Source organism: Conger conger, chromosome 2, assembly GCF_963514075.1.
Source record: "Conger conger chromosome 2, fConCon1.1, whole genome shotgun sequence".
Lineage (NCBI taxonomy): Eukaryota > Metazoa > Chordata > Actinopteri > Anguilliformes > Congridae > Conger > Conger conger.
The window spans coordinates 50,450,969-50,474,694 of NC_083761.1; the positions used below are offsets into that span (position 1 = coordinate 50,450,969).

Here is a 23,726-nt window from a genome sequence, read left to right on the forward strand (position 1 = left end):
TGAGCATGAACTTGATGGCTTAAAGTGTCAAATTTCTGCTTTTATAGCTCAAAGTTACCTACAGCAGACTAATCAAGCCCCTTGTTTGTTTCTTCCTTATTCACTGTGGCCTAGAAATTGGAGTTGGCCATTGCGACAAGACTTTTGTCCAGCCAAAACTGGCCTGTTGATCATTATCAAGCTGTAACATTTAGTAACAATTTTGAAATGTCATTTTGCTAGCTTCCAATAACCTTTAGACACTTATGATTAATTTGAGTTGTTTCCTAACTTTATTAGCTAATTGAGAGTTGGGTAATTAGCAATTGTCACTTTTGTCCACTCATGCAACAAAACCTTTGGCCAGGACTGTACATGTTATCCTCCTACCTTCACCTTAAACCTCGGGTTTTGCAGGTTTGTGCTTCAGACACTGTTGTCCCAGCAACAAGCCCGTCTAAATTGTGGAATCCCTTTATAAAACTGAACGTCCTGACTTCAACAAAACATCAACAATCTAACCAGGCTAACTGAGTTAACGATATACATGAAATAGGGCCTAGAAGACCCAGGGTTAGTTCTTAGGTTAGCTAGCTCGACAACGCCATTATCAGGCTTTGTAGTACACCCCCTAGCTCCATTCTCAGCATGATTTGACTAGCTCTACCTATATTTTGAAACAGATGGTAGTTTATAATTTCAAACTGGTCATAGCCAGATATTCCACCTGGGCTGTCCATATTCTGAGAAAAAGAAACAGAAATTGCAGCCCTTACCAAGAAATCCATGTTTAAAACTTTTTATTTGAGTTGTGTATAAATAGAACCAAAACATAACCATGAATGTATTTACTTCCGGAAACATAATTTTAAGCTCTTTCACGATAATGCAAGCTTCTCATGATGAACTGCTGCCCCTCTACTGTTGAAACCTGCAAGTATGTAACAGCGCTGTGGATTAGTGGGCTAACATATGCCACCTGGTGATGGTTGTGCGAACAACAAGTAATCTCCGGAGGCGCCAAATGAAACACGAAACCACTGTAAATAACTGAGGTCTACTCCTGCATCCAAAAATGAGCCGAACTGCAAAATAGAACTTGAACACTAAACATCGGCCATTCATGTTTGGTGTTCACTGGGATGGCATGGATGGGCATGGATGGGGATGATTTGCAAGGGCACACCGATTTCGGGTGAGGATCCTTGCATATATAGCTATTGCAAGTATGGGAAAATTTACAGTTAGGCCATTTACAAACACCTTCATTGAAATTGTTACAAAGGGGTGTGATTAAAATAATTGAGCTTCCGCCTGCATATGTCAGTCTCGTAATGCTGTGACTTAAAAGATGGACCTGCTTCATTGGTACCAGATACAAGAGAGCGAGAAACTTCAACAAACTGTGGACAAGTGCCCGATTGCACTACATATAGCACAGACGAGGGCTTTGTGTCCCTAAAACAATCTCCCACCGTAATGTAACTGCAAATTGCACACTAGAGAGATAGGAGTCAAATTCTTCACGCCAGTCGGGATGAAAAGCCCAAATTATATCACGGTAAACTCCAAAAGCCACAATGAATTTGCAAATAGTGAGAGAATGCTGTAAGCGAAGATCATCAGTCGTTGACAATATGGACACATCACCACAATCAAGGATCCGTTTATCACATTCAGGTGATGGAAACAAAAGGTAACCAGGCTAACATCTCTACCTTGCAAGACTGGAGCTCCGACGTCAGGAGACACTGTAGCAATGAAGAAGCTACCAGAAGGTGAGGGAATTGCTGTAGCCGGTGGGAAGGAAGGAAGCCGACAGCTGCAAACATGGAGTGGCTTGATGAACCTGTTCTTGAGTACCGACACAAGCAGACTGGGGGGTCACGGCTTTCACAGAACGAAATCGGTCGAGGCTTCAGACGGTCTTGCTAGAGGTTGGACAGCTGCCAGAAGAGCTTCAGACAGGTCGGCATATATGGATTGTATGGAACAACCATGGCTGGGAGAGGTGGACTTGCTGGTACAGATGCAGCAAGAAGCTTGCATCTGTGTGGAGCTTGCTAAGTGGCACCACCATCTTGCAATCATCCAGCGCAAGATTGATGCGATCTCCACTACTGGGTTTCAGACTCGGCCATAATGTGAGTAGCACTGTGATATGAGTTTCTGAAACGCAGATAGAAGCAGTTAATAGGTATTTTTTTATTCTATGTGAATGCTGATGATTGGCTGATTGTGCAATGCATTGCCATCCTTTGCAATTGCCTTCACAGATTGTTGATTGGCTGTGATAACATGAAAACAGCAGTGTCGATGCAAATTAAGCTGGCCATCATAAGGCTCAGAAATGAAAATCAATCGATCAGGAACATTGCAAAAACCCTAGGCATGCCCAAGAAAAAAAAAAACGGTGAACTCAATTATGTCAAAAGACCCGGGAGACCGAGGAAGACCACGGTAGTGGATGACCCGAGGATACTCTCTATGGTGCAGAAAACCCCCCTGACAATGGCTCAACAGATCAAAAACACACCTGGATGCAGGTGTTGATGGGTCAAAGTCTACCATGCATAGAAGACTACACCAGCAGGACTAGAGAGTGTACACTACATGATACAAACCATTGATAAGCCTGAAAAACAGAAAGGCAAGATTACAGTTTGCTAAAAAGGACCTAAAAGCCCCAAGAGTTCTGGAACAAAGTCTTCTGGACAGATGACACAAAGATTACAAGTACCAGAGTGATGGAAAGAGGAAAGCGCGGAAATGGAAAAAAAGGAAATGCTCATGATCCAAAGCATACCACCTCATCCGTAAAACATGGTGTTATGGCTTGGGGCTGTATGTCCATGGAACAGGCTCACTTGTCTTTATCGATGATGAGACTGCAGACAGAAGTAGAACAATGAAGTCAATAAGTCTGCTCAGATAAAACCTAATGCCAAACCCAAAAAGTGGAAAATCTTTGACTGGACAAGTCAGTCACTGCATCCAAATCCAATGGAACATGCATTTTACATGCTGAAGAGGATACTGAAGGCAAAAAGTCCCTGAAAAAAGTGCAGGCCTAGAAGAGCATCACCAGGGAAGACACCCAGCATCTGGTGATGTCTATGCATTGCAGATTTCAAGCAGTCATTGCATGCAATGGATATCTAACCAAATATAAAAAATGATTACTTTATTCTACATTACGTTAAACTGACTGATATATTTGATGTCCAAAAATGGGGGTGGCTACATGCAAAAGGTTCTTTAAATTCTGAACAGTTCATCCGATATGGATGAAAATACCCTAAAATGAAAGCTGACAGTCAAAATGCTAGTGCACAGAAGCAAAATAACAAAAAGTGTCACTATCAAATTAATTATGGTGCTGACTATATTTGAAGTATCCCTGTGACATGGATAAGTATTCTGTGTTGGTCAGATGCACATTGTGAGCGTCAGAAAAGGATTATCTGTGGCTGAAGCATTGAAAGACTCAGAAGGTCTCGCTGTACTGGGATTCTTTATTCAGGTACATTACATTGATACATGGAATATGGAATATCATAGTTCCATGCCAGCTTTAAATAACTGATGGATCACATCAAAATTAGAAACAGAATGATAATGCATTGGGTCACTTGTTATTTATACTGCTTTATTATTGTCTATATATTTTTACGAGACTATTTAAAAAAATAATAATTTCAGCAGACGTAAGATAAAAAAAGTATATCATATCAATCAGAGGGTAAAATGGTTCAGAATTGAAATGTACTCTCCTTAATATTTTTATTTTTACCTTCTTTTTTATTTTCTGTCACACAATCTGCTCAGGTAACACGTGAGAAAACTAACCAGAAGAGTTGGGAAACTGTGACATCATATCTCTCTAACATCAAAAAGAAAGGTGCTGTGGGTTTATTTGCAGTTTCCCTTTAGGCAATAGTAATTCATAAATTGCATTGCTGTAGATGTTTGAATCCAATCTGGCATCAAATCTGGCTGGACAATTATGTACTTTTAGGATTAAGGATTAGAGTTTTTCCACCTCTTATGTTGGGTGTATACCTTATAATCTCTGGCTGTTTGTGTTATGTAAACGTTTGGACAGTGACTCATGTTTTGTTTTTTTGGTTCTGTAGTCCTGAACATTTGATTTTAAATGAAACACTGAATATGAGTTTAAACAGCAATTAATTTATCTATGATAGGGTGTGTATGTGTGTACATGTGTATTCGTTGGTGAATTTGTCCATTATTTCCTTTAATATGAATTTGCAAAAATATATAGTTGAATTGTACAAATGTCTAACAATGTATATAAAAAAGTAATCCCAGATAACATATTTGTAAAATACATAGCTTAATGCTTCATGTTCACTCAAATGCATAAAGGATAGGTTGGATGGATTACCTTTGTGTATCTCTGTCTTTGTTAGATAGCACAGTGGAAATGTCAAGCAAAATCTCAATTGATGACTTGCTTGGTGATGTGGATCTCTCTAAATACTACCGCTACAATGGCTCCCTGACTACCCCTGACTGTAATGAGGCAGTGGTGTGGACTGTGTTTAAACAGCCAATCAAGGTTAACAAGGAACTGGTAAGGAAACATATCTTATTTTGCAGTCATTACACAAATTCATAACATCTTCCTGATTAAAATAAGTTACCTTAAGGGGATACTTACAAGTGTATACAATAAGCAATAATGCTCATACCATACTACAGGCAGTCATGTCACTTCATGTCAAAGCAAATGACATGTTAAAGCAAATTATAGCAGCATAATTGAAATTATGGCAATCAGAACAGATTTATCTCTTGTTCCAGAGTCAATCTAACAAGCTGATGAGCACTATTTGCTTACAAATTATATATATATTTTTTGAAATCAACAAGTGCAAAGAGGCGTAAAAGGGATACAGTAACTCATATTGTGACAGTAGGCACATCACAGCCTTGTCTGTGTTACCTGACAAAGTTATCATAACGTGAAAATCTCACACTGTCACACCCCAATTCCATTCTCTTGACTTTCTTATCTTCATGGCCATCTGTCTTTTGTAATTCATGAATTAGGAAAGTAATCCCAGAAAATACTCATTAGATTTTTTCACAAACACAAACAAGATTATGAGTTAAGGCCCCACCCGGCTCCATGCAAATAGGTACACATTCCTCTGTAGTGAAGACAGCAGACTATGGGTTTAACCCCTTAAATATCACCATTTTCTTAACACAAGCATGAAATTGGCATACCCAAAATAAAATGGTTACTATTCTTACTATTCTTTCACTGAAAAGATTTTCTGTATTCTGGATAGAGTATTGAGGGCGGCACGGATGGTGCAGTGGGTAGCACTGCCGCCTCACAGCAAGGAGGTCCTGGGTTCGAATCCCCGTCGGCCGGGGCCTCTCTGTGCGGAGTTTGCATGTTCTCCCCGTGTCTGCGTGGGTTTCCTCCGGGTACTCCGGTTTCCTCCCACAGTCCAAAGACATGCACGTTAGGCTGATTGGAGAGTCTAAATTGCCCATAGGTATGAGTGTGTGAGTGAATGGTGTGTGAGTGAATGGTGTGTGTGCCCTGTGATGGACTGGCGACCCGTCCAGGGTGTATTCCTGCCTTTCGCCCAATGTATGCTGGGATAGGCTCCAGCCCCCCTGCGACCCTGTTCAGGATAAGCGGGTTCAGATGATGGATGGATGGATGGATGGATAGAGTATTGTGGCTGTATCTGGTGTGCTTAGAAACACAGTGGAGAACAGAATTAGAAACAATTATGCATTTGGTTCCCTGGACCCTTTCTGTGAAAAAGACATTATTTTGTGTAGCATGTGAATTTCCAACATGCAGAGAAGGTGAGGTTCCCCCCACACTTGTTTTACCACCCACATGTTACAAAATAAGGAACTGTTGTCGCTAAAGCAATGGCATCTTAAAATAGATTATACAGCTAGAACAGTGAGTTTTAACACTTTCAAATTTATATCCTATTATCATAGTGATAGAAAATTGCACCGTGAAAAAGGAATCAATGCAACAAAAAAAAACACACTTATAAAAGAAATGTATAAATAAATAAGAAAATAATAATAATAATAATTTTATCTTGTTCCGAGTGCAGTGTTTTCATAAGCTGCTCTGACGTCCTTTGACTACCAAAATCCTAGATACAAGCAAAAATGACTGCCGTAATATGCTTTGAAACTTTTATTTATAAAAACACAGTCAGTTTAAGCCAGTTTTGAAAGCATTGCATATTTTTAATATGAATAATAAAATTACACAGTCACTTTATGAATACACACACACTCACACATTTCTTTTAATTTTATTTACGCATATATCTGCCACAAATGTAAACACTATCAATAGGCACCCCAACCCACACCAGTGTTTTTTTTTAATGGTAATGTGAAAAGCAAAGGTAAGTAGTAATGTACTTTCTGTAGCTTCTAACAACAGGTCTTTCCTCTTCTTGACAACAACATTCCTTGCAGCATTGAGGTGTGGTTCTAGACCAGGGCTGGGTTTTGGATTTTGTTTCCATCAATTACCATGGGTAAATGAGCTAATTGGCTGCATGCCCTGTACTCTGCCTATGAAAAAATTCCCCACAGTCGTTTCACTCCTTGGCAAAAACACAATTTATGCACGTATTTGTAGTTGTGCACACCGTACAGAGATCTGAAGTCTCCCAGAATGATCAGGAGTTGCCAGGATTTTGGCATGAGCTCCCTGATACTCATGAGAGGTCATCAATGGCTCAATATTCTGGATATACTTGGTTTTACTGTGCACCCCCCCTTCCCAAAGCATCCCCTCATCTGTGATTTGGAGGAATTTGCTTGAATTTAAGCAAATAAGATGCTTCTGTACACTTCAGAATTTATTTTGCTGCTGCTATCAGCAGTTACATCATCAATGAAGACAACTGAGCAAGTACCTCTGGCAGGCAAACATGCCTTAACCAACAATCGGCCTTGAGTGTAAATTATTTTAAAAAATTTCTAAAAGTTATATCCTAAATTGGTGGACTTTACGTTTGCTTGTAGTTCCTGCTGTAAATTCCAGCAAAGACCAGTGTACGACCAGTAAGCTGGTAAAGCTGGTTTTAGCTCTGAGCAAGCAGAGGAAATAAGACATTTTAACTAGTAGTAAATTTTTGCCCAGATAGCAAGCCATCTGTACTCCGTCTATGACTTGAATCTTGGGGCATGTGCCAGCAATGTGAAATAAGCTGTTAGCTAGCCACTCTGCAGTACTAAATAAACCTGGTGATATTAAAACAATAGATGAGCCTCCATACACATACATTAACACAACACAAACACAGTTAAGCTAAATTAAGAAAATGTTTTTACTTTACATCAAAATAAAATATACAAACTGAATTAAAAAGAAGTTTTGGCACCCTTTGGAGCCCAGTGGCCAATGTGAATGTAATGTTGGTTATATGTAATATTGTTAATGCAAATATCTAATCAGCTTGTCATGTGACGGCAACTATCAAAGTGGACTTTGCCCTGCCCTAATGTAGAAGGACAAAGCACGTGAGCTATTGAATGTGCTCTATTGCATCCTGACATCTTCTCAGCATATGCCCAGGGCATGAGTTGCCCTGGGCATATGTGATACCTATTTTGTATAGGCCCTAAATAATGATTTCCAGACCAAAACTATGAAGACTCCACTCTGATTCTTCACTCTATTGTGACCTATCAGACAGTACAGAAGTTAGTCTTATACCTTGTTAATGGTAACTATGTCAGAAAGGAACACTCTAATGACACTCATTTCTGTGTGGATAAAGATGTCACAGGATGCCACTCTTCTTTCACAGGTGAAACTCTTCCCTTCTATCATGGGTTACTATGACGTCTACCGCCCAAGACAGAAGCTTCATAATCGCACAGTTCGCACCAGCACTGCCCCGACTGGTCCTAGGCCCCATCTACTCCCACTGCTCCTGTCTTTGCTGTATGTGGGCTGTACATGGATGGGGGGAAAGTAAAGCGGGATATGGAGAGATAAGGGGTGGTAACATAAGACATGGTTAAATTAGGAACAAGACTTGAATGTTTGGTAACTACTGCAAATAAATAATGGTGAGGTCTACTTTAGTTAAGACACAGAGAAAACAGAAGTGGTCAGAGAAGGAGTGAAACATATCAAAGTGGAATGAGATGTAGAACCAAGAAATAGAATAGAGGAAATATAGGAAAAAGGCAGGGGAACGATGATACAATTGTATTATGCATATACATTCAATTTTATAGAATCAAGTAGTTCTATTTTAATTCAGGCTGAATTAAAAGTTAACAAAGAAATAATCAAATTAATTCAGTCAATTCAAAACAATGTACAAAGTGGACAGGGCTGGTTCAAAGCATATGCAATGACGATGGTGTTGCCTAGGACATCATCCCAATGAGGGGGTGAAAAACAAAGGGAAAAATGCGGAAATGGAATGCTGTGTTGTGTTCAAGATAGTTGTCAAACCCCTACCCCCCCATCCCTAATGTCTTGCCCACAGCAGCACAAAGGCTAAAGCCAGCCCTGGAACTACAGCAATAAAGTTTGAAAATGTTCAAATTACACATATGTAACACAATTCATAACTTCTCATGGAAATAAATTTACTTCAGAATAAAACATTTGTCATAATTACTCATACTGTTTCAGTCATGCTTTTGTAATGTACAGCTTCATATCCAGTGAAAGAGGAGGAATGTTAGATAAGTAAAAGTATAATATACGCATGGCATGTTGTGCAGATGCACACTGTCACACAGACTAATTTTTATGCACCTGTGCTGTTTCATAATGTCGTGACTCGCTGTGCAGGAAGTGGAAGGAGAGCTGCTGCTCGGGGTGTGTCAACAGTAAGCAGCACGTGGCTATTTTGGTGTGGCGTTTGCAATTTTCCGGTCAGACAAGTCCACCATTTGTCCCTTTGCCACGTGCCTGTATTTTTGTCAAATGGGAAAATACCTCCAAGAAACAACTGAAGAAAGGACACAGATAACAGTTTTAAGTGAACTAAATGGCAGTGTTTCTAATTTGTAGCAAGTACTGTATATTCAAGCTACTGTACATGCATTAAGAATGCATTAATACAATGTGTGAATATTAACTGCCCATTTTTCCCCCCTAAAAGGAAATCGCTGAGTTCAGTTTGGTCTAAGTAAGCCATACCATTGTTGTGAATAGGATCATGGCATTGTTATGATCTTCCATGATTTTATTTTGTTTAGTAAAATGTCAAGATACTGTTGTCAGCCTGTACTACCACTAAACGTCTGGGGTCTTGATTCACAATATAAACATTGCCGCTGTTACAGGACCTTACTTCAAAAGATGTGCAAAGGCTACAGACGTCACTGGACATGTTTGTTTTAAAATGTTTTGCCCCATATTTAGGAAACGGCTACAATGACGGTGATTTTAAAAATGCCTACACGCATATAATTTAAGCATTCCATCCAAATAAGCTCAACTGAAAAAAGCATGACAGTGCTTCTTTAAAAAATACTTTTTGGGAGAAATATCTGCCTTATCCTCGTCTTCCATTGTATTCATAGAGACAATGGAAATTGGTAATCCAACCAGAGCAGATCTTAATGGTAATGAAAACAGTTCATTTGGATATGAATGAATCAAGGTGCACCACACTTACTGATAATATAGTGAGCATAATCCAGCCCACGCACCACAAATCAACTCTGTATAGTGAATTGGCATCACCTGGCAAGGTGCGTGGCGTAGGCCGACTGGGTGCACCCCTCGCTTGACTTCGGATTCAGTAGCCATGCCCAGTACCCTACGCACCTCGCTAGCTGACCGCGGCAATGCGTTGTGCGATGTTGATTCCGGAAAATATGGCCCATAATGTCAAGTGCGATAAATATGAATTCAACACAATAAGTTAAAAGTGGATGAACCAGACTTGCAGTCTGTAAAAATCTGTGTGTGAGCCTCATAGAGGCAAAGGACAGCAGTAAATAAGACAAAATGTGCAATTGCCATGATGTCCTTAATTTGCCTCAGTCAAGTTATCTCTGTCTATCCCTGTGACAGTCCTGTGACTTAGTCCCTCATCTCAATCATAAATCATGACAACATGATAAGAGATGCAGAGATCCATGAGGCAGACTCATGACCAAAGAGATATGGGTCCCTGTCATGCATCATGCCTGGAATGAGCCACATGCTTCAAACAGGTTTTTCTAGAGGTAAGATGTCATACATTATTGTGTATGTATGCAGGTATTATCTCTACTAGGAAACTGTAATAAACAGCAAATGACAAGTTAAATGTCTGGCAGCAGCTTTGGGAATCTACTTACTGTGAAATGTATTTACGGTCCCCTCCAAAAGTATTGGAACAGAAAGGTCAATTCCTTTGTTTTTGCTATACACTGAAGACAATTGAGTTTGAGGTCAAAAGATGTACATGAGATGACAGATCCAAATTTCAGCTTTTATTTCCTGGTATCTTTTATCTAGATTTGTTAAACAACTTCACCTTTCACCTTTCGTATCAGACAAAATTTTTAGGCAATAAAAAGTATTGGAACATATGAGTGACAGATGTTTCTTGTCGCCCAGAAGTGTCCTGTTAGATTGATTCATTACAATATAAATGGATGAATGTCTACTCTTGGTTTTAGCCTTGGTTTTGCCTATGATCACTGCATTTGTGTTAGAAAAACCAACATGAAGACCAGAGAGCTGTCTTTAGGAGAAAAGCAAGCAATTTTGAAGCTTAAAGAAGAGGGGAAATCGATCAGAGAGCATTGGGGAAAGCTTGTACAACAACTGCATACGAGATGCAAACCACTCATCAGTAATAAGAATTGGAAGGAGAGATTACAATTTGCAAAGAAGTACAGAGTACAGACCAACAAAAGTTCTGGAACAAAGTTTTATGGAAAGTTTTTATTAATCGGTACCAAAGTGATGGTAATGGAGAAAGAAAGGATCTGCTCATGATCCAAAACATACAAGCTCATCTGTGAAGGACTGTGGATGAAGTGTCATGGCTTGGGCGTGTATGGCTGCTTCTGGAGTGGACTCACTCATCTTAATTGATCATGTAAGTCATGATGGCAGCAGCAGGATGAATTCAGAAGTCTACAAAAACATTCTGTCTGCCAACTTACAGAGATATGTATCCAAACTAATTGGGACTAACTTCGTCCCGCAGCAAGACAATGACCCAAAACACACTGCCAACAAACAAAGGATTTCCTTAGGGAGAAAAAGTGGAAGGTTTTAGACTGCCCAAGTCAATCACCAGACCTTAACTGATTGAGCATGGATTTTACCTCCTGAAGAGGAGATTGAAGGATGTTGAATCCAGTTGCGTTTTTTATATGATATGATAATTATAATATTCAATTGGCTTTTAAAAATTATTTTGCCTAAATAAAATATTAATTAAGGCAATAAATTCCGCACACAATATGAACAGCTGACAGCACTAGTGAAGTCTGTTTGGACTTTATTACTAATCACTCGAATGAGTTGTGTCCCACCGATAGAGTACAAGTCCCCACGTGGTCTCTCTCCGTCGGTGATGGGCGAATAACCAAATGAGTTACAAATATTGCTTATGAGCCTAAGTAACGCTTCCCTCCTCAGTACATTATGTTGCTCCTTTGTAGTTAAACAAAGTTATTCAGCCATACTGATTCCACAAGACATACACACATTCTACGCAAACGCGACCAACATGCCAATTGCCCTCCCCCCTTCTCTTCTCCAGAGAAAAAGGGACACGTGTGCACACACGCACGTACAAACACACATAGACACCTCCAACCTTGTTAGATTAGCCCTTATTTTGTATGCTTGTTTAATAAATTGTATTATTAAACCTGTGTCTGTTTTATTGTGTAAATGTGAGAAGCCAGAATAGTCTATCCACAAATAACTTCCTTCAGGTTCTGTAGTAAATCTTTGATTTAATTATTTGTAATTTAGTTAGAATTTAATTAGCTTATAACATGGCAGCTAATTGATGTTACTGAAAGCTGGCCAGCTACTTTATTAATAGATGGCAACCAAGGCTAATCTTTCGTAAACCTGTAGTAGCCAATCGCTTACCCCCCCCCCCCCCCCCCCCCCCATTGGATTATTGAGTAGGGGAGCCTGGGGCACAAACCAACATGGGGCATGTTGAAACATGGGGATTTTGCATTTGACCAAGAATGATGGGTTTGTTTTCACTTATGTATTATAGCAACCTGCTTCTCGTGTGTCAGTGGCACGGCGATTTGAAAACTGCATCAAGAGTTATTAACAAATCTGTGTTTTAGCACCCTGAATGTTTTTTCACCAAAGTGCTTTTCAACTAACTGATGATGTGTGAACGCCACAGACCCCAAATATACATCATTTAAATCACAAGTCTTGTGGGTTATAAGGCAGACATTTCACTAGCAAACAGAGACTGTGAGCTATGCAGGAGTACAACTAGCACAGCCGGGGCATGTTGGAACCTGTTGGAACTCGTTCCACATTGTTTTTCATTTTTGAATGAATTTGATATTCTGCCCTATTAAGTGGTGTCACATTCATTTTAGGATTACAAATACAATGTGTGACCAGTTGATGATTGATGGTCTTCATGATAAATCTAAAATGTTTGACAGTAAAGAAAAAATAAGAGGAAACATCATAAATTAACAGACAGCATTCTTTTATTTTTTTACCACCTAATCAATGGTGGACCATGAGTAACTTTTATGGTATTAACTGCATTAACAGAGACTATTACAGACAATTATGCACATAACCATCTGCCTTATGGTAATTGATACATTGTAAAAATATTAGCTCTAATAAATGTATATATTTTTAATTAAGCGAAAACCTAAAAGTGTTTGTTTTTTCCCCTATGAATTCAGTGTATTGGACACATGCTTTTCAGATACAACACAGAAATAAAAAAGCTCCACACCAAGAAGAGGCCCAAGCAGTTTTTAGAATAACAAATACAAGTAGACAAGCAAGGTATTGGGCAGAAGTGAACACAGACACAGGTTGCCAGTCTATCATAGCAATCACTGAGCATGTTTGTTTTATAATATTTTCAAGGTCAGAATCCAGCATAGCATGCTTTTAAGTTGACTCAGTCAAGTTCTCACGTTGCTCTGTCCCTCTCCAACAGTCCTGTGACTTTGTCCCTCACCTCAACCAATTCTCAGAAATCAGCATTCCATGGAAGCATGAATGCATGAGAGCTGTTAAGAGATGCAGAGATCCCTGAGGCAAACTTATGACCAAATGGTTATGGGTCCACGTCATGCATCATGACTGGTATGAGTAACATGCATCAAACTGGTTTTTCTTGAGGTATGATGGCAACAGACACAGCATTTATTTCTACCACCTAATCAATGGTGGACGGTAACTTTTATGGTATTTGATGTGCTTCACTGGGTGTATAGGTTGGAGTGGAATTCACTGCATTAAGAAAGACTATTATGCACATACTCTTCTTCTAAACCTTGCAATTGAAGTCAGAAACAGACAGATTAACTGTTGAAAGTGGGGCTCCTGCCCTTCGCAGCCTTGCCATCAACCTCTCAAAACCAACCACCCTTTTGCAACCAAAAAATAAACTGTGTTATTAAAAGATAACATTAGTTTGCTTCACAATGAGAAAAATCAGGTCCTTATAATGACTTTATCCATACATTTGGGAAAAATAAGGTAACACTTTATTTTACAGCTTTATTTTAATTAGGCCTAGACAAGCAGCCTAAGTAGGCTATGATGTAAATGCATTTTACATCCTGTTTCATAGTAATTACATCCGAAATCAAAATAGATATAATTGATAACTGAGTTTTTGTAGGAATAGTCAAAACTCAACACACGAATGAACCAAAGGCCACATCGTATATTATGAAAGCTCAACAACAAACCACCACGTCGCATGCAAAGTCAGCACGTGAATTAATAAAAGACCGCACGAGATTTAATTAAGGCGGTGTTTATTTGATTTTAAAAAGATCCGCCCATCATTCATCACCACCACGCCATTTATGGTTTAATGTATCATTCATTGCGATGACATAGGCTACACAACGTCAATCAAAATTACATTTGAATGCCGGAGATGTAGTTGTTTGTTAAGTCACCTGTTGAGTTTTCATGATCAGACATGGTTGTCATTGTAGGCGTAAATGTGGCACGTACTAGCTTCAATACTTTTGGCTCTACTCCAGCAGATTGAATAATTAACCTCAGATGTTTCAGGTCAAATCCAATGAGAACAGAAATTGTATCTACCACTGTCCAAATATTTACATCCTGTCGTACTATTGATTTTCAGTCACAACAACAAGAAGGAAATGACAATGTCATTATAATGCATGTATCTGTGTGGGAAGTTTGATGTCACTCTAATTAGATAAAGTGCCTTAAACATAGATTTCGAGATAGACTTAAACTTACGGCTTTTTCTATCAGCCAATATGGTGAAAAACAAAAGTTAACAGTGGCCACTGAAACTACCTTTAACTATCATTACTCCAGAGAATGGAATGGTCACCGCCAAGCTTCATCGGAACTGGTTTAGAAGTCCGGTTATTTGGGATGGTTGGCATACGTCATGTCATTCAAATACAATGGGTTTACACAGACACACCCCAACCAATACCCATGTCGGAAATGAATAAATAGCCTGTATCTTCTGTGGGAAAAGGTAACACGGTTCCAAGACACGCGGTGCAACAGGGTAAGGATTTTATATCAGAGTTCATGTTATTGTGTTCGGCTACAAACATTTAGGCCTACGCCGTATTCTACACACACATCACAGAATACGGTTTAGCATAATGCATAACACATGCACTGGAATCAATTATATTATTTGGGACTAGTAGTATCCTTACTAATTAACCTACACAAATAGCTTACTTTCTTCAGTTGTCTTTCCTTATAGGTGAGACACGGTGACAAACAGGCGAGGAGGGATTATGAAGTATCCTGCTGATAATAGTCTTGAGTGAACATTTGAGAAAAAAGTTAATTGGTTAATATAAATGACAACCAACATATTATGAAAATGAGCTTGAGCAGTAGCCTACGCCTAATTTAATTCAGCACAACATTATGTTAACAATTCTAGCCTACCTTAACTACATAACGATTGGTGTATGAAACAAGTTTTATTTAACAGTTCTTCAATACGTTTTTGTAATTTGTGCAGCCTTTGCTATAATTTCCATGCCTTGTTAGAAAATAATTGTATCCTTTTTAGCTGCAGCTTTATTTGAGATTGAGTTGCTCGAAAATAATTGCGTCTATGCACAGCTCCGTTATGAATTAAGTTGTGTTTTGCGATTTTCCTGGGGTCATTGTTAAACATTATAGCCAATAATTTGGTACCGTAATGGACTAACACGCATATAAGGACTCTTGTCGCAATATTGTAATGTATCTATACGATATGGCAATGATATGGGTCTTCCCTGTTTTATTTCATGGAAGTACAACAATGCTTTTATCGACTAGTATTATAATCTACTGCATGTGAAGCAATGCGATTTAATGAAAAGAAGGTGAATAGGCATACAGACTAACTCCAATTCATTGTTTTATGATGTAACGGAATAACAGACCAGCATAATTATTTGTTTGATAATATAGCCTTCGTATCGCTTCCAGATGAAGGCCCGACTCGCAACGTTGACCGTTTTTGCTGCGGTCTTGATGCACTTTGCACACTGTGCCGATACAGAGATTCGTAAGTTGTTTTTTTGTTGTTGTTTTTTTTTGTTGTTTTTTGTTTGTTTTTTTGTTCGTGGAATTATATACTTATTGCAAAACACCAATTAGAAACAATGTATCCCATTGCTGCAAGTAATAAACATTACGTGATACGTATTTGTGAATTGTATATGTCTGACTGTATGAAATGGCATTTCTGTAGGCTATTGTATTGGTTTTTCTCTGTGCCACACGAATAATGTATGGAATGCGTCTGGTAAATCTTGATCAAGAAACACAATTTAATTAATTAAATACATTTTTCGTATTTGTAAAGTGGTACTGTAATAAGCCTATAAGCATCGAGGAAATTTATGTGCCTCTCTTGTGCCTCTTTTTCAGCCTGGTGCTATCATTTAAGTTCCTGCAGTAAGTTGTTATTTGCTCTTTAGTTTTGAAGAAAAACTCAATCAACCATTTACCTGCCTATATTGCTATATACAGTGGCTTCAGAAAGTATTCAGACCCTTTGACTTTTCACTTTATTATGTTGTAGATTTAATTTGACCTTGATAAAGTAGCTATTTCTGCCCATCAACCCACACTCAGTAACCCATTATGACAAAGTGAAAATATGCACATTTTTGCTAATTTATTAAAAATCAAAAACTGAAATCTCTCATTTACATAAGTACTCAGGCCTCTGCTGTGGCATTTGAAATTGTGGTCAGGTGCATCCTGTTTACTTTAATTATTCTAGTGATGTGTATAGAACTTGATTGGACATAGTTTAGAAAGGCACACACCTGTGTACATAAGGTCCCACAATTCACTCATGCATGTCTGGACAAAAACCAAGCCATGAAGTCCAAGTCCTCTGACATCTGCAATAAAGTTGTGGCAAGGCATAGATAAGGGTATAAAACCATTTCTAAAGCTTTGAGTGTTCCCAGGAGCACGGTGGCCTCAATAATTGTCAAATGGAAGAAGTTTAGGGTGGCACGGATGGTGCAGTGGGTAGCACTGCCGCCTTGCAGCAAGGAGGTCCTGGGTTTGAATCCCCATCGGCCGGGGCCTCTGTGCGGAGTTTGCATGTTCTCACCGTGTTCGCGTGGGTTTCCTCCCACACTCCGGTTTCCTCCCACAGTCCAAAGACATGCATGTTAGGCTGATTGGAGAGTCTAAATTGCCCCATAGGTATGAGTGTGTGAGTGAATGGTGTGTGTGCCCTGCGATGGACTGGTGACCTGTCCAGGGTGTATTCCTGCCTTTCACCCAATGTATGCTGGGATAGGCTCCAGCCCCCCCTGCGACCCTGTTCAGGATAAGCGGGTTAGGATAATGAATGAATGAATGAATGAAGAAGTTTGGAACCACCAGGACTCTTCCTAGAGTTGACAGTCCAGCCAAACTGAGTAACTGAGGGATTTTGTCAACGGAGTGACTTAAGAACCCAACTCTCACTCTTCACAAGTACTCTGTAGAGATGGGAGAGCCTGAAGATGGCTGTTCATATCTGATGGAGCTTGAGAAGGTCTGCTAGGAAGAATGGGTAAACTGCCAAAATCCAGGTGTGCAAATCTTGTAGACTCGAAGAAGACTCAAAGCCATAATTGCTGCCAAGGGGCCTTCTACAAAGTACTGAATTAAGGGTCTGAATACTTGTATACATTTGCAAAAAATGTTTCACCTTGTAATTGTGGGTTATTGAGTGTAGCTTGATGGGCAGAAATGCAAATTTTATCCATTTGTAATTTAATCTGCAGCACAAAATGTGCAAAAAGTAAATGGGTCTGAATACTTTCTGAAGCCACTGTAACTTTAAATCTGCTGTAGAATTTACTGCTTACCATTTCAGACTAGCCTACCCTATGTTAGACCTGGCCAGGTCAATATGAAAAAAATGTAACTTCTTGCATAGTATTTTCACTGATTGTACATGATAGGGTTTTTATTTTATTTTTTATTTGTGTTGATGCATAGAGATCATTTGCTCTAATCACAATGGATTCTGTCTTCCAGCACTCCTTTTAATTCATATGCTTGGTTGAATCCTGTTTTCATGTACAGAAGTACAAGAGTGATCAGACAGAACTTTCTTTTAGATGACAGTGTTTGGATCTCAAGGCCATATGGCGTATGCAACGAAACCCGGCAGTCACCTATAGACATTGAAACGACAAAGGTGAAGGTGGATGCCAATTTGACTGCTTTCACATTTGGTGGCTTCGGCAATAACCGCACTATGAAGGAGATTACGAACACAGGCAGGACAGGTGAGGGGTTCCCTTACAGCTTTGTGTCAGCTTAAGAGGCACTGTTGCATTGATGTGTTTGTGTTTTAAGCCTCCTCTTGGCCTTCCACAGTGAAGGTGACGCTTCGTGACGGTCTTGTGACAGTTTCTGGAGGGGGGTTATCCACCAACTATACTTCTCTGCAGTTCCATTTGCACTGGGGCAATGGTACCAGCATCCCTGGATCTGAACACACTGTGGACAATAAGAGGTACCCCATGGAGGTAAGATCTTGGGCCGTAACCATAGACAAAGCATTTAGAGTCATTGTAAGAGTCACTTAACAATAAGTGAAATCATTTGTCAATTCAGTTATTCATAAAGCTTTTTCAATTTTAAGTGGTTAATAAGTTTAAAAAAAATGTTTGAAGACTCTCTGAGGATAAGACTTTGAAGAGAGGTTATAAACGAGACAAATCTTGCCATTTTCATCAGTTATCTTCAAGATTTGTGATGATTATGAGGAAATCTGTGACATTGGGCAGCGATTCTGTTTGACATATTTAACCCTATCCACTTTGCCCCCTTGTGGTTCAGTTGTACAATATTGCGTTTATATTTATAGAATATAAAAAAACTGCGGCATAATAAAATCTCAAAAAGGGGATGCCAGGTTGTAAAGAAGACTCTGCTGGCGAGAACAGTTTAGATGCTTATCAGCCTCTAATTTGAAAAGCAGGGCAATAATTTCAGCCTCCCCCCGCTATGCTCACGGTTTACGACCCTCACCTCGCCACAGACTCAGACAATAAAGGGCATATTCTAACAGTGCTTGATACCATTTCTCCACATCAAAAAATATAAGAACAAAAATATACAATTCAGAAGTTGCATTTTTTTCTTAGCCTTTATTGCATGTGTAAGTGGTAGTTTTTGAGATGTTGACACTTCAGATTATATTCAGTCCCTTTTTATATTCACCAATGTAAAGATATATTATTGAAAAGCATTTAGAGGTAATGACACCATGAGGCCTGTCAAACATGTCTATTCCACAGTACAGTCCTGATCAAGTTTTTCCAAATAATACTGTAAAGAAGTTCAAAAGTTACAGCACCTTTATTTAGATCAGGCTGTGTCATGTAGTGAGATCATTAGATTAATACCATTTTTTTTAAACGGATTAACGTGGTCTATGGAGAGAGGAACAGACCACAGATTGATTTGTCTCTTGATTTTAGAGTGGGGATCTGTGTCTGTTCATTTAATTCAGTTAGAGAATGAATAAGTTCTATGTACTGACACAAGTTGAAATGTTTGTCTCAACAAATCCATGTTCTCCCTCTTGCAGCTCCATATAGTGAGTATTAAATCTGAATTCAATGGCATGACGTCCCAGGCACTGACAGACCCTGAAGGAGCTGCAGCTCTCGGATTCTTTATAGAGGTCAGAAGTCTTTTCTAATGTCATCATGTGGATTTCTTGGCAAATATAATTATGTGGCAAATATATTATACTGTATGTGTATATAGCACTTTATTAGGTATTTATTAGACTTATTTATTTGACTTAATAAAGGTACAATAGGTCATTTCGGTCTCCTAACAGTCCTTCGAGGAATTGCAGCAACAAACACCCTCAAACCACAACACAATTTCCAACCATTGAGCTTCAGTTATTGTACAGCTGCACACTATATTGGTAGAAAGTTCCATCAACTGTATATTTTGAAAGCTGAATTTAAGGACTATAAACACAGGCAGAGAGTCAGTCAACCTGTCAGTGAGCCTTTTTTCATGATGGGGAGGGATTTTCAATGGTCTTGTAACAATGTTTTAACACACATCTTACTTATTTTACCTTTAAGTCTTCTGCTGCTGTAGCCTATCCGCTTAGAGGGTTGATGCGTTGTGTATTCAGAAATTCTTTTCTGTATACCACTGTTGTAATGCATGCTTATTTCCGTTACTGTCAGCTTCAACCAGTCTGGCCCTTCTCCTCTGACCTCTCTCATTAACAACGCATTTCCGCCTGCAAAACTGTTGCTCACTGGATGTTTTGTTTCTCGCACCATTCTGAGTAAGCTCTAGAGACTGTTGTGCGTGAAAATCCCAGGAGATCAGCAGTTACAGACACTCCATGACACTTCCTCCACCTTGCTGCACAAATGAGCTTTTATGTTTTGGATCATGAGCAGTTCCCTTTCTTCACACTTTGGCCAACCATCAGTTTGGTAGAGGTTAATCTTGGTCTCACCAGTCCATAAAACTTAGTTCCAGAACTTTTGTGGTTCATCTCTACTTTTTTGCAAATTGTAATCTTGCCTTCTCATTCTGATACTACTGATTTTAGTGCTCTCACAATGTTTCTGTCATCAACTGCTGTTATTCTTGGTTTGATGTCTGTTGCTCAGTATGCCAGTGGTTTCTTTCTTTTTCAGGACATTCCAAGTTGTTGTACAAGCTATCCCTTAAGCTTCAAAATGGCTTGCTTTTCTCCCAAAGACAGCTGTCTGGTCTTAACGTTGGTTTATCTTTTCTAACACAAATGCAGTCTTCACAGGCAAAACCCAAGGCTAAAACCAACAGTAGCCATTCAGAACTATTTATTTAACCAATCAAACAGCACACATCTGTGCAACAAGAAACGCATGTCAGTCACGTTCCAATACTTTTGCTTGCCTAAAAATTGGGTAGTCTGATACAAAAGGTGATATGTTCAAAGTTGTTTAACACATCATGATAAAAATATCAGGAAATGAAAGTTGAAATTCTGATCTGTCATCTCATGTACATCTTTTGACCTCAAACTCAATTGTCTTCATTGTATAGCAAAAACAAAGGAATTGACCTTGCTGTTCCAATACTTTTTGAGGGGACTGTAATGGCTTTATTTTTCAACTACAATTATCTCCAAATGAAAGCCATTCCTTAAGTCACTCCAAAATGCAACTATAATTTAACATCAACGCAGAGTAATGGGAGAACACTGACACTCTGCTGCCCCCTACTGTCAGATGGCTGGGCCAATTGCATCAAATGAAACCCTAAACCACTGAGCCTGGTTCATAATTTTGCAGATAACTTCCAGAAAACATATGTCCTAACATGCCATTTGATTTGAACTTCCCTGTCAGGAAGGAGATGGCACTGAACAACCTGCAAGCTGGAAAATCCTTACCAATTATCTTGCTAACATCACAAATAGTGGTAAGTAGAACGCCATCCCAAATCATCAAAACAATATTTGGTCTACAACCATATTTCCATTTTTGAAGCATTGAATCTGGCTGTGTGAAGGAGCAGGAAGATGAAACATAATGGGCCATATTTTCCGGAATCAACTTAGCACAGCCCATCATTGCAGTCACTGGCGAGGTCTGTGGTGCCCTGGGTGTGGTTATTGAATGTTGGAATTGACTTGCAGTGAAGGGTAGATCGAGGTGCGTGACGCAGGTGGAATGCTGCCTGGATTATGCTGCCTATGTTATCAGTTGGTGTGGTGCACCTTGATTCATTTATGTCCGATGAAATAAGCTCTTCATTACCTTTTAAGATCCATGCATATTGCGTAGGTTGTATTTGAAATTTTCGTTGTCCCTAGGAAAACAATAGAAGATGAGCATAAGGCCGAGGTTTTTGACCATTGTGGGCTAGTTGATTATTAGGATGATGATTATTACCTATCGTAACTGACAGACAAAAGAATTACGACACGTCCTGTTTATCGGTCTCTTTGATATTGTGCCCAACCGGATGATATTAGTGAGGAAGATGTATGCTTGGAGATTGCTTATGCCCTCAATACAGCTTGCATATATAGTACTGCCATAAATTGTGAATACTGTGCAGTTTAGTCCTCTTAACAGCAAGATGCATACAATTGCTCAATGATGTTGGTAGTAACCAGTACATCATGGTAGGTGTAATGATCATTGCTTGTTTAAACCAAACCGCAATTGTCTTCTTATATTATGCTGAGACATTGTTGCAAAATATTGCATTAATCATTTAAAATAAATTTTACTTGTGTAGAGTTTTCCAATGCTGTCTTCAAAAATGTGTGGCAGTAGGCCTGACTGTTACTATCATTTTAACTACTGTCACATAATTAAAATGGAAAGATTGTTAGAAAAAGAATGAAATGCCATACGAGGGATCAGTCTACAATGAGAATGGCCACAAACCATCAAAAACAGAAATAAATGCACAAATGAAAACAAGTGCACAGTAAACATGACATCCCCCACTAGAGATGTAGTTCCCCGATCATGTTACAGGGAACTATATTTACATGTATGTATACAACTGAACAGAACAGTCATTCATACATGGTTTTCTAGCTGCACATAGTCAACATTACAGTGGGCCTCTTATCAATATTTTCGGAAACCTGTGTGCAAATGAATGCGTGATCTGAAACTTTCGGCAGATTCATGAAAGACAGCTTTTTTTCGTATCCACGTGTGTGAACACACAAGGCGTCAAACCTCCAAAAGTCTAATAAAATGCTCACTTTGTGCATACTTTGTACACTGTATTAATGTACAGTATTGTCTTTGTTTTTACTGAACTGACCTTGATCTTCCACTCACAGGTGACCATGTAAATATCATTGACGATCTCTCACTTGATGATCTTCTGGTGGGAGTGGACCGTACAAAGTACTTTCGGTACCTGGGTTCTCTGACCACACCAACTTGTGATGAGATCGTGGTATGGACTGTATTCAAGGATCCAATCCGAGTGAGCAGAGACTTGGTGAGTTTTCACCTACGGTACATTTTTACTAAAGATAGCATTATTGGCAGTAATAACCAGTCCTTATCACCTGGAAGAGAAATTGTATTGGTAACTAATTTAAATGTAGTATGGTACCAAACTGATGTTACCATCAGAGGTTTCCAGTCTAATTCATTTCAAATGCATATTTGATTGTGAATTAGTTCAACAATATGAATGTAAAATTTGAGGGGTTTCATAAAAGATGGGGCACTCTGCAACTATTCTGTATTCTTACATCTATTCTCTCCCAATAGATTGATCTCTTCCCATCTGTCTATTTCAACACTTCCTCCAATTCTCCTCTAATGACCAACACCTTTCGAAACATTGTGGAAATCAATAACAGAACGGTGACGACCCCTTCCTCTGCTGTATCAAAATCCTACAGCACATTTGGCCTCCTTGCTTCCCTTGCCATGTTGCCTCTGCTCCACAGAACATAGAGCCTGACACACACTTGCATGCGCACACGCACACGCACACGCACACGCACACGCACACACACACAAGACCAGTTCAGGCTTTGGGGAATTTGAGTGTGTCCAGTTGGCTGGAACCCTGCTTAACTTGCTAAAAAAGTGCCCTATTCCTGCTGCAAGCTGGTCGACATGGGTTAAAAATGAATCCGACTGTATATTCATCTTAATATCTAGCTATATCTGTAATGAACTATTTTTATCATTCAATATTCAATAATGATTCTGCAAATAACTTGTTTTTGATGAACATTTGAAAATTGTTAATTTGCATTCCATGGAAAAATGACCTGTAAATAATTTCAAATATTCAATATACATGATAGCTTTAATAGTGAGTAAGATTCATTTCCTTAGAGTCTGAATAAGAAATCTAATATCTCACAAGGTTGCAAGGGTGCAATTTCTTCGCACATCTGCTTCATACGAATTGTATTTTACAAAAATAAATTCTCAAATGTGTCATCTTTATTTTGTTGACCTAGATAAAATGGCTTAGTAGTTGGCTTACTAACTGGCCTACTACT

The 23,726-nt window shown here is 39.0% G+C and overlaps 2 protein-coding genes across 4 annotated transcripts in view; both read left to right on the forward strand.

Annotated features, from left to right (window-relative positions):
* The window catches only part of LOC133111477 (putative carbonic anhydrase 5), a 59,598-nt gene extending 50,951 nt beyond the window's left edge, over positions 1 to 8,647 (forward strand). For both annotated transcript variants that reach the window (XM_061221876.1, XM_061221884.1), the window contains 4 exons: positions 3,413 to 3,502; positions 3,808 to 3,880; positions 4,413 to 4,576; positions 7,821 to 8,647. In XM_061221876.1, coding sequence (XP_061077860.1) covers positions 3,413 to 3,502; positions 3,808 to 3,880; positions 4,413 to 4,576; positions 7,821 to 7,991 — 498 coding nt within the window. In that variant the 3' untranslated portion in view covers positions 7,992 to 8,647. The remainder of the gene's footprint in view (positions 1 to 3,412; positions 3,503 to 3,807; positions 3,881 to 4,412; positions 4,577 to 7,820) is intronic.
* A 6,028-nt stretch (positions 8,648 to 14,675) lies between these two features.
* ca15b (carbonic anhydrase XVb) lies at positions 14,676 to 23,661 on the forward strand. Of its 2 annotated transcripts, none has more exons than XM_061232291.1 (9): positions 14,676 to 14,729; positions 15,662 to 15,740; positions 16,106 to 16,132; positions 17,809 to 17,979; positions 18,071 to 18,222; positions 19,290 to 19,385; positions 21,076 to 21,148; positions 22,536 to 22,699; positions 22,978 to 23,661. In XM_061232291.1, the coding sequence occupies exons 2-9, from the start codon at positions 15,662 to 15,664 to the stop codon at positions 23,164 to 23,166; spliced, it is 951 nt and encodes a 316-aa protein (XP_061088275.1). In that variant the 5' UTR covers positions 14,676 to 14,729; the 3' UTR covers positions 23,167 to 23,661. The 2 variants fall into 2 exon arrangements, with proteins under 2 accessions (XP_061088275.1, XP_061088276.1); XM_061232292.1 differs by having other exon boundaries at positions 14,679 to 14,729; positions 15,644 to 15,740.
* The last annotated feature ends 65 nt before the right edge of the window (positions 23,662 to 23,726 follow it).

What these genes read in the sequence shown, in the direction of transcription:
- ca15b (XM_061232291.1), top strand. Translation starts at nt 15,662, where the DNA reads ATGAAGGCCCGACTCGCAACGTTGACCGTTTTTGCTGCGGTCTTGATG. An exon ending in CTATCATTTAAGTTCCTGCA is followed by an intron (nt 16,133 to 17,808) that starts GTAAGTTGTTAT and finishes ACTTTCTTTTAG; the next exon opens with ATGACAGTGTTTGGATCTCA. An exon ending in TACGAACACAGGCAGGACAG is followed by an intron (nt 17,980 to 18,070) that starts GTGAGGGGTTCC and finishes GGCCTTCCACAG; the next exon opens with TGAAGGTGACGCTTCGTGAC.